General features: G+C 40.1%; 1 protein-coding gene across 1 annotated transcript; it reads left to right on the top strand.

Moving 5' to 3' along the window:
* The first annotated feature begins 220 nt into the window (after positions 1 to 220).
* LOC125265432 (E3 ubiquitin-protein ligase TRIM35-like) lies at positions 221 to 1,108 on the top strand. Its single transcript, XM_048185651.1, has 4 exons — positions 221 to 311; positions 483 to 713; positions 791 to 813; positions 895 to 1,108. The coding sequence occupies exons 1-4, from the start codon at positions 234 to 236 to the stop codon at positions 1,091 to 1,093; spliced, it is 531 nt and encodes a 176-aa protein (XP_048041608.1). The 5' UTR covers positions 221 to 233; the 3' UTR covers positions 1,094 to 1,108.
* The last annotated feature ends 10,392 nt before the right edge of the window (positions 1,109 to 11,500 follow it).

Here is an 11,500-nt window from a genome sequence, read left to right as displayed (position 1 = left end):
AAGATCTTGTGGCATGAGATCTCATCAAACCCCTAGTGAATAACATTGTCTTTTACAAATTTTGTGTTTAATCAGATTGTCTTTGTTTTATGTTAGGTTTTAAATTCTGAAAACAGAAGAATTATGGATAGAGGCAAATACTTTTTTCACAGAACTGTATGATCATATCACTGTAATCTGGCATTTTATGTATTTTTCATTTTGTTCAATTCTAGGTGAAGCTCAATACAGCAATGAAGTCTTTACAAGAGAAACTTCAACAAAAAGAAAAAATTAAAGGAGGGTTTGAAAAAACAGTTCAACACATCAAGGTGAGGAAACAGAATCAAAAAGGTCATTTTTATTACAGCTGTAGGATCACTACACACAGTATAATTGATATAATGCATTCCTCAATTCCTACTGGATTCTCAGATATGAATGATGTGAAGTGTTGATGTGTGTTGATTGAGATGATTGAAGTGAATATGATTTGATTTCAGTCTCAAGCTGAGCACACAGTGTGTCAGATTAAACAGCAGTTTGAGAAGCTTCATCAGTTTCTCAGAGATGAAGAAGAAGCTACAATCACTGCACTGAGGGAGGAAGAGGAGCAGAAGAAGCAGATGATGAAGGAGAAGCTGGAGGAGATGAACAGACACATCTCAGCTGTTTCAAACACAATCAAAGACATGGAGGAGATGATGAAAGCCAATGACGTCTGCTTTCTGAAGGTGTGAATTCAGATCATTGGTTGATCATTGGTTCCTTGATTGAGTTCTTGATGATAAATGGTGTGTTTGTTCTGCAGAAGTTTCCAGTCTCAAAGGAAAGGTGAGTGATCTGCTCCTGTCTTTGGTCTCTCTGCTTCTGATCTAAAGCCACTGCAGTTCTGACACCTGAATGTTATTCCAGAGTCCAGAGCTCACAGCCGGATCCACAGATGGCTTCTGGAGCTTTGATTCATGTGCCACGTTACTTGGAAAACCTGCTGTTCAGAGTCTGGAAGAAGATGGAGGACATTGTCCAAAACAGTGAGTCTGACTGCAGAAGATCTGAGCTCTCACACATACACTGGAAAAAGGGGACGTTTTACAGATTTAAAGATGTCTGATATGTTTATTAGTAGAATGAGTGTCATAATTCATAATAATCTGTGAGGGTTCTCTCTTGATGAACATCAGAATAAAAGCATCTGTTGATTGTGTCTTCATCAGCTCCTGTGATTCTGGATCCAAACACTCCAGATCCAGATCTTGTCCTGTCTGATGATCTAACCGGTGTCAGAGACAGCTCATATCAACCTTTTACAGATAATCCAGAGAGATTTGACAGCCTGTGCTTGATGTTCTGGGTTCAGATACTGAATGCTGAAGTCTTGGAGTAACTGCAGCAACAAACCAAAGGAGTGGATATGATTTATTTATCACTGATGTCTGGAGCTTGTGAGAGTGCATCTGGACTATGAGAGAGGAACGGTGTCATTCTCTGATCCTGTAACTAACACATATCACACATCTACACAAATTCTCAACCACCTTCACTGACACTGTCTTTCCATTCTTTAATAGTGTTTGTCCTCTGAGGATCTTACCATTCAGTAGTCAGTAAACATTACTCCTGTAGGTCTGGATCTTCCTACTTTTATCATCATACCAATTTTTAATCCATATCACATGAGTAAGAGTGCTGTTGATCTGAATATCAGCATGATGTCTGTGATTGGGCTGCAGCTGATCACATGATTGATATCCAGCATTACAGGACACAATGACATATTGCTGTTATAAAGCAGATGAGTAAACAAGTAGTTTTCATTTATATAACATTACACATGTGGTGGACAACAGTTAGGATGACATTCCATGGACCACTTTATGGCGGGTGTGGAAGAAGACTGCACCCGCCACCACCACCACAGAGAGAGCTTATTATTGGATCACAGGTTGACTCTAACCACCAAACTCATTCCAAAGTCTTAGGCAAGGACTGTCATACAGATTCCTTAGGACCATCTGGATACAGCAGTAGTTTGCACTTGAGCAGCTTAAAGAACTAATATTGTTGGAGGAATTTACGGATTGTTTACCAGAGAAAATAGTGGTTTACTTAAACGAGCAGAAAGTGTCCTCTCTTTCTGAGGCTGCAGTTTTTTCAAGTCAAGTCACCCTTTTTTATATAGCGCTTTTTACAATAAAGATTGTATCAAAGCAGCTTTACAGAGATAACTGGTATATAATTTTGGCTGCACAGCAAGCTCTTAAAGAAAATAATGTCAATCCAGGTAGATGCAAAGCACTATTGAATATCAAATGTTTTTCAGATGAGTTTGTGCTTAAACACAGAGAAGTGTTTTCACCCGCAAAGCATAATTTCCCTGATCGAGTTTGTAGTTCTAAGGATACCACAGTGGTATCCAAGAACATTTCAAGTGCAGACAGTAGCGGAAACCGTGATTGTTTTTACTGTCATGAGGTGGAAAATCTCATTTCCGTTTCCCCCGCTTTGAAGCATAAAGCTGGCAAGAAAGCAAACACTTCTAAAAGCGTTGCGTTAGTTGAACAACCTGTTTTTTGTCCTGAGCTGGTTTCTTTGGATACAACCGCTGAATCTGCTTTTGAGCCATTTATTTTTGATGGTGTCATGTCGCTTAATGAAGCAGACTCTGAAACAAAATGCATTTGCATGCTCTGTGATACTGGCGCTGCACAATCCTTCATTTTAGAGAGTGTGTTGCCATTTTCGGAACAGTCAAATTGTGGTTCCAGTATGTTAGTGCAACGTATTGACCTCACTATAGTTAAAGTTCCTTTGCACAATGTCTATTTGTGCTCTGGAATTATTTCAGGGAAAGTTAAACTGGCAGTTCGAACTGAATTACCTGTTAAAGGTGAATCGCTCATTCTAGGAAATGATCTGGCAAGTGATAACGCTTTTGTGATAGATGTTCCTGATGCGCATGATGAAGATGCATTAAAAGAGGAGTTTCCTGAGGTGTTTAGCACATGTGTAGTGACACGAGATCAAGCTCATAAATTCAAAGACTCTGTTGATCTGTCAAAAACCTTTCGGTGTGCTGACAATTCTGCTGAGACAGAGGAAAAAGTTGATTCAGTTGAGTTGAAAATGTGTGCTTTTCCTAATGTTGATTTGCCATTTGTAAAAACCATGTTAATTGAGGCACAACATGCCGATCAACCTCTGTGTTGCAGCTGCCGTGGAGCCTGACCGTTTTGCCAGAGCATCGTGTGGCGTACTTCTTTGAAAACGGCATTCTTATGCGCAAGTGGTCTCCAAGTCATGTCAAGGAAGACTGGGGCACTGTTTTTCAAGTTGTCATTCTAAAACCCTTCCGAGAATAAGTATTGAGTGTGGAACATGACCATGAACTTTCTGGTCATGTAGGTGTTCGAAAAACTTATGATAATTTGTTGAAACATTTCTTTTGGCCTTTGATGAAATCTGAAGTTTCTAAATTCTGTAAATCTTGTCATGCATGTCAGTTATCCGGGAAGCCTAATCAAGTTATTCCTCCAGCCCCACTGAAGCTGATACCAGTACTTGGCGAATCATTCGAGCAGATCTTGATTGATTGTGTTTGGCCATTACCCAAAACCAAATCTGGAAATTCCTATTTGTTAACGTTGATGTGTGTGTCGACCAGGTATCCTGAAGCGATACTAATTTCTTCCCTTAAAGCTCATGCAATTGTTAAATCGATCATTAAATTCCGTACCAGTTTTGGAGTGCCGAAATACATTCAGTCTGATCAAGGAACTAATTTCATGTCCAAAGTGTTCACCAAAGTAATAAAAAAATTTTCATCCTCAGTCGCAAGGTGCCATCGAATGATTTAATCAAACTCTCAATCCATGCTCCGAACTTTTTGTGTTGAACAACAGAAAGAATTGAATGAAGAGATCTCACTCTAGTTATTCGCAATTCGTACCACGACTCAAGCTTCCCTCGGATTCAGCCCTTCTGAGTTAATCTTTGGACACACTGTGCGTGGTCCACTGAAGATTTTACAGGAACAAATTCTTTCTCCCTCTACAAAAATCCTAGATTACATTAGCTCATTTTGTGAATGACTGCATAAACTGTGGAAGCTGGTGAAACGCTTGCTTGATTCAGCGCAAGACCAAATGAAAACTATGTATGATCAAGCTGTACAGCGCTGTTTCCAAATCGAAGACAAAGTTCTAGCCAAAATTCTTAGCCAAATTGTCACACCTGTCTATGTCTGCCCAGGCTGACATACAAAATTTGGCTAAAAGGTATCCGACTTTGTTCAGTGACTACCCTACCATAACACATGTGATAAAACACGACATTGACGTTGGTTCACACGCACCCGTTAAACAAAATGCTTATCGTGTAAATCCACTTGATGAGGCAATAAACTCAGTATTTACCTGAACACAACTTAGCAGTCCCTAGTTCCAGTCCATGGTGTGCACCATGTCTTCTCGTCACTATGCCGGACGGTACTTTGAGGTTCTGTACACAGGGGCCAGTTGCATAAACTTTATAACTATATTAAGACTGTGTCTTTGTTTGACCAACTTGCAGTTAACCAAGGGGTAATCAATGTTATTTTTTTAACTCAAATTCAGGCTATCCTTGACTTTCCAATCCCTAAGACAAGAAGAGAGCTCCATCTATTTCTTGGAATGACCAGCTATTATCGATATTTTTGCAAAAAAAATTCAGATGTTGCTAGCCCTCTCATGGGCTTACTGCATAAAGCAGTCTCTTTCAAGTGGACTTCTGAGTGCCAGTCTGCTTTTGATGCTCTGAAAACTTTGCTCTGTAGCATGCCTGTACTTGTTGCACCCCATTTTGAAAAAAACTTTCCTGTTCGGTCCTAGAGAGCCGCTGTCCTGCAGAGTTTAGCCCCAACCCTGAAAAAAAACCTTCACCTGCCTATAGCCTTTGTAAACCTGAAGAACTTAAATAGCTTGCTCAGGTGTGTTTGATTAAGGTTGGAGCTAAACTCTGCAGGACAGCGGCTCTCTAGGACCGAACTTGCCTACCCCTGTGCTAGTGGTACTGGTGTTTGTGCTGTTTTATTGCAGACTGGTGAAGATGGTTTGAATCATCCAATTAGCTTCTTTTCGAAAAAGTTCCTTAAATATCAAATGAACTGCAGCACTATAGAGAAAGAGGCCCTAGCATTAATTCTCGCCTTGCAACACTCAAGTGTATATTGGTTTGAGTGTACAACCTGTTACTATTTTCACTGATCATAATCCTCTTACATTTCTCGAACAAATGTCTAATGCCAATCATCGTTTAATGCGATTGTCTCTGATCTGTCAAATTTACAACTTTTAAAAAAGGTATTGAAAATGTGGTAACACTTTAACACATTAATGTTCCATTTGTAAAGGGTTTATAAAGGTGTTTGTTAGTGAAAAATAAGTCATTTACAAATGCATTATAAATCATTAATAATGCAGTTATAACTGCATGAATAAAAGGGCGACTTTAATGCAATACCTGACAAATAGTAAGCCGTTTTTAACTCACATGTTATAAATGCTTAATAAATGCATTTATTAACTCAAAAACAGATTCCTGGTTTATTTCATGATGCAGCAAAAATTGACTATCATAATTAGACTAAAGGTTGTTGTATTTGTGCTTTTCTTATTAATATCTCATGACTGCCACTTGTCTTACTATGTTGCTTACCAGAAGTTACCTGACGTAATCAGAGAAGGAACGCCATTCCAGACCAGAAGTAACTCTTCAGATTTTGATTAAAGATTACTGCGACAAACAAGTTTTTTCTGTGTTTTAACTTGCACGGATTAATTGTTCACCACAAGACCAGTAATATGCACTAATAAAGTAAATAGGGTTGATTTTGATTTCATCTGTACTTTAATAATGAAAAATGTTATTACAGTAATAGTTACCTGTGAACCTTAATGTAAAGTGGAAACCTGTGAACCATTTATTCATGAGTAATGTAGTGTGAACACACGTGAATCATGTATTTATTAATTATTAATGTACACACAGAAGATAGTATCTTTTTCAGATGAATGTCTCAGTAAACACAACTTGAAACTTGAAACAAAAAAACAAAAAAAACAAAAAAAGTTCTTTTACAGCACAAAGTTACAGAGCATGACTTGTGGCTTATGCAAGTAAACTTAAATTAAAACATTCAGAGAAACAATCAAGTATTCAGAAAAGATAATAAACATCACACCTATAAACCAAACATATTTGATACAAGCTGAATAAAGGCACCTAAATATGTATTTTTTTAATTAACAGTTGTGTAGATCCTTAAATCAATGACCTAATGCACCATTACAGAACATTAGCAGCATATTAATATGCATTTAATAGATATTTCTGATATGATAAAGGCCACCATAACTTGAGTATTTGGCTTTGGTAATCCCCATTTACAGTAACTTACATGCGCGGGAGCGCCGGAGCAGTTATTTGTTTAAGATAACTACAAACTAACACAGTGATTACTAATATAATATAAACACTAGAAAAACATAGTCTGTGATTTCACCTCAGTTAGCTAACCCATCAAATCAGTAAACACAAATTTTCACTTCAACGCATGTTGGAACAGTACTGTGCGACTTCTTCTCGTGAAAAGTGGCAAGGCTTTATTGAATGCTCACTAGCGCCAACTCCTGTCACATGCCAGAATTAACACGCATAGTGATGAGAACCTGAAAGAGCATAATAAAGTATATAGCCTACTACTACTACTTGTCACGGATCCCTTGTCCCCGGAACTCCATTTCCCATGATCCTCGTGTCTCCTCACCTGCACGCACTTCCCTCGTCAGCTCCTCAGCATCACAGATCATCGTCACCTTTACTCTCTCATCTGCACTGCCTTTATATTGGACTCACTCCCTTCACTCCTTGTCCGTTCTTAATGTTATGTTAGATGGTTAATGTGTGTAAAGTGTGTATTCTCCTGCGTTCTTCAGTAAATACCCTGTGTGTGGAAATCCGTTTAAGTATCTTCTCTTCAGCACGTACACCATTGTAACAGAAGAACGGACCAAATACCGTTGGATTTCCACAATCAAAAAGATGGGAATCTTCCTGCAAGCGGTGACTCCCGCTTCTCCTGTGCCTCTCTTTACAATGTCAGCGGCGGACCGACTCATCGGGCTCTTCCAGATTGGACGTTCACTGGAGAGGTATGTGGAGGAGTTTGTAGAGCTTGCTTTCCTGACTAACTGGTCAGATGCACTTTTGAACACCCGGTTTCTGGACGGACTGGACGATGACACTATCCGTTTTGATGAACCTGAAAATCATTTCTCCTTGAGCGAAACCATTAATCTAATTTTGTATTTAAACGGATCTAATTTCTGTGTCGATGAGGTTCAGCATATGTGTCAATCCCGTCCAGTCCCTCCAGAAACAGAGGTGGCCAGGCCAGTTGGTCAGACTCCTTCTTCCTCCACATATCCCTCCAGTGAACTGATTTCCTGGTCTACGCTGGACCCACAATCCTCCGTTGGGCCCAGAAGGCGTAGGAGGAGGAAGAAGCACGCTCCAGCCCTCTCCGAGCCCGCTCCAGCTCTCTCCGAGCACGCTCTAGCCCTCTCTGAGCACGCTCCAGTGGCTGTAGGGATTCTAGTGGAGTATGAGGGGATGGACTGGCCCTCAGCTCCAGCCGCCGCCGCCAAGCCCTCTGCTCCAGTCTCAGCCGCCGAGCCAGCCGCTCCAGTCTCAGCCGCCGAGCCAGCCGCTCCAGTCTCAGCCGCCGAGCCAGCCGCTCCAGTCTCAGCCGCCGAGCCAGCCGCTCCAGTCTCAGCCGCCGAGCCAGCCGCTCCAGTCTCAGCCGCCGAGCCAGCCGCTTCAGTCTCAGCCGCCGAGCCAGCCGCTTCAGTCTCAGCCGCTCCATGCTCCGCTGCCCACGAGCCCACTCCTGTCCACAAACCCACGCCATTCCGCAGACTCCTGAAGTCCCTCCTTAACCTCCCCAAGTATTTTTTTGGGGGGGGCCAAGTACCCAGGGGTGGGGTACATGTGGGTGGGCCTCAAAGTGCACCTGACCCTCCATGGCAGCCCGCTGTACCTGACCCGCCATGGCAGCCCACTGCACCTGACCCGCCGTGGCTGCCCGCTGCACCTGACCCGCCGTGGCTGCCCGCTGTACCTGACCCGCCGTGGCTGCCCGCTGTACCTGACCCGCCATGGCTGCCCGCTGCACCTGACCCGCCGTGGCCGCCCACCGCACCTGACCCGCCATGGCTCATGGACCCGCCCTGGAGACCTCCACTCCTACCCATGCCTCTCCCTGCACCGGCATGAGGTCTCCAGGGCGCCCACCCCCCGTCACGGATCCCTTGTCCCCGGAACTCCATTTCCCATGATCCTCGTGTCTCCTCACCTGCACGCACTTCCCTCGTCAGCTCCTCAGCATCACAGATCATCGTCACCTGTACTCTCTCATCTGCACTGCCTTTATATTGGACTCACTCCCTTCACTCCTTGTCCATTCTTAATGTTATGTTAGATGGTTAATGTGTGTAAAGTGTGTATTCTCCTGCGTTCTTCAGTAAATACCCTGTGTGTGGAAATCCGTTTAAGTATCTTCTCTTCAGCACGTACACCATTGTAACACTACTACTGTGTAATAATAATAATAATAATAGTAATAATAATAATAATTATAAAAAGAAGAAGAATACATTGCTTATTATTCATTAGTGTCACATTTGGTGTAAAGAGCAGTCAGGGAGCAGGATTCAGATGAAGCATTTTTTTTATTATAAAGAAAGTTATAGAAAATTAGACATGACAATAATATATTAGGCTATACTAATATATAGTCTTTATATATACTCTTTATATACTTATATACTTTATATACTCTATATATACTTATACTCTTTCAGGTCACATCACTCTTTCAGGGTTACATCACTAAGCATGCGTGTTCTGGCGTGTGACAGGAGTTGGTGCTAGTGAGCATCCAATAAAGCCTTGCCACATGAGAAGAAGTCACACCGTTACCAGCACTGTTCCGACATGCTCTAAAGTGAAATTTGTGTTTAAAGTTACTGATTTGATGGGTAAGCTAACTGAAGTGACATTGCAGACTATGTTTTTCAAGTGTTTATATTATAATCTCTGTGTTAGTTCGTATATTATATGTTTATTCGTGGTGTTAGCTTAGTTATATTAAATAAATAACCGCTCTGGCACTCCCACAAAGTTACAGTATCCTTTATCATGATATCAAGAATAATTATGAATTGCTTATTAAAGGTCCCGTTTTTCGTGGTTTTTTGAAGCTTTGATTGTGTTTATAGTGTGCAATATAACATGTGTTCATGTTTCGCGTGTAAAAAACACAGTATTTTTCACATAATTTACTTATCTGTATACCGCTGTTTCCACTGTCATAAAAACGGGCTGATGACTTCCTTGTTCTATGAAGTCCCTCCTTCAGAAATACGTAACGAGTTCTGATTGTGCCAGCGGTTCCTGTGTTGTGATTCGACAGCAGTTTAGCGCATCTTGCCCGGAAAGGTCACGCCTCTTACCATAACGTGGAGATGCACGCGCTCAGTGTTATTGTAAACATGTCTTTAACCCTCTGGAGTCTGAGGCTGATTTGGGGCCTGGAGAAGTTTTGACATGCTCATGCTCATTTGTGCTTTTTTCAGTTGTTCATAAACATATAAATGACAAAAGTGTCATTACACTGTATTCAGCACAAACTAGGCTACAATAATATGTGAGGAACATGTATGTACATGTTTGTGTTTTTGAAGGAATAATGTTTATGCGTGGTTACTGAAAAAACAAAAAACTTAAGTCACTGAAATAAGGCCAAAATAAGTATATTAAATCTGTGTTCACAAGACTTTTGGGTATTGGAGGTTGTAGACTAGAGTTTTTGCTTCAAAATTTGTAAAAATTATGTGCCTACTCCTTCATATAAAACAATATATTGATTTAGTTTTTGTAAGACACTTTTTGCCAAGAAACACGGTATGCGAGGAGGCGTGAATCACCACTGAAAAAGCATCTGAGAAGACAAAAGAATTGGATAGTAAAGCTAAAGCATATTAATGAGGCTTGCAGGTAGGCACCTTCATGAGCTCATCAGAAGTCACACCAAAAAATATTATTACAATATAAAGTAATGGTTTTATATTATACTTTAAAATATAATGTATTTCTGTGATGCAAAGAGTCTGAATATAGGCTTTTAGTTTAAAAGCATGCACATTTGGAGAAATATTGGATTCTCATATGCTTATGTCAATTTTCTATACAGAGAAGTTATATTTATTTAATATTCATTGTCATTACTATGAGCGCTGGTGTTTTCAATTCATCCTTGAAGTCGGAGGGCGCTCTCTGTGCATTTTTAGTCCACAAATTCATCTAAAAGAAGAAGAGGCTATTCCATGAATGGAGTTTCCAATTCATACTGCAGCCGGAGGGCGCTAAAGAAACAAAAACTCATCTAAAATTCATCTGTAGAAGAAAAGAAAACAGGAACTAACTGCATGTCTTCTAGAGCTCCCTAACCATGACTTTTACATCCAGATAAACACTTTTCAAGACAATAATACACGATTGAGACGATGAATGCATGAATTGCCTCTGAATTTGCGTCTGAATAGCGCTGGCTCCGTGGGCGTGGCCGCATTAGCGGATAATGAGCTGAATCACGGACTTCTGACATGGCTCTCTTTTCATACAGATTACATAAACACAGAAGGTTTGTTTTCGATTTGACTTACATGATTTAAAACCTGACATCTTAACGTTTTTTTAGACATAAGTTTAATTTTTCTGTGATTAGTATTCACTAAGTTACAGTTCATTTTCTGAGAACTTAGTTGGACTTCGTTCAGAGGGAGAGGAGAAATCACGCATCATGTTAGTTTTCTTTATTTTACAAAAAGCACAACATTGTGTTTTTACTCTGAGTGTATACAAATAAAAGAAGATATTCTATAGCAATTGATATATTCTGTCTCTATGCAAAAAATGACGGAGTATTTTAAGTCTGTTTTGCCATGCAAAACGCGCCGGCGCGTTACAGAGTTAATTTTACCCTATCAATTTATCGGTGATTGGACTTGAAAATATCATGGCGACAAACACATGACTCTTGTGTATTCCTGTCAAGAATAATTATGAATTGCTTAGGCGACTTCTGTTAAATAAAATATCTCGCTTGGCATTGATTAATATTTCAACAATAAAATATGTCACTAGGAAAAAAAAAAGATCTGCGTCTGCTTTAATAAATACACGATGCACACTACATTAAGGTTCACTTTCACAGGTTATTAATATTCATAACTCATTAATAAATGGTTCACAGGTTTCCACTTTACATTAATGTTCCTTTTCATAGGTTATTAATGTTCATAACTCATTAATAAATGGTTAACAGGTTTCCACTTTACATTAATGTTCCTTTTCATAGGTTATTAATGTTCATAACTCATTAATAAATGGTTCACAGGTTTCCACTCTACATTAAGGT

Source organism: Megalobrama amblycephala, linkage group LG3 (genome assembly GCF_018812025.1).
Source record: "Megalobrama amblycephala isolate DHTTF-2021 linkage group LG3, ASM1881202v1, whole genome shotgun sequence".
Taxonomy (NCBI): domain Eukaryota; kingdom Metazoa; phylum Chordata; class Actinopteri; order Cypriniformes; family Xenocyprididae; genus Megalobrama; species Megalobrama amblycephala.
This window is presented reverse-complemented; position numbering and strand designations above follow the sequence as displayed.

Coding starts and splice junctions, on each gene's coding strand:
- LOC125265432 (XM_048185651.1), top strand. CDS start 234: ATGAAGTCTTTACAAGAGAAACTTCAACAAAAAGAAAAAATTAAAGGA. Junction 312..482: donor AAACAGTTCAACACATCAAG/GTGAGGAAACAG, acceptor ATTTGATTTCAG/TCTCAAGCTGAGCACACAGT. Junction 714..790: donor ATGACGTCTGCTTTCTGAAG/GTGTGAATTCAG, acceptor TTTGTTCTGCAG/AAGTTTCCAGTCTCAAAGGA.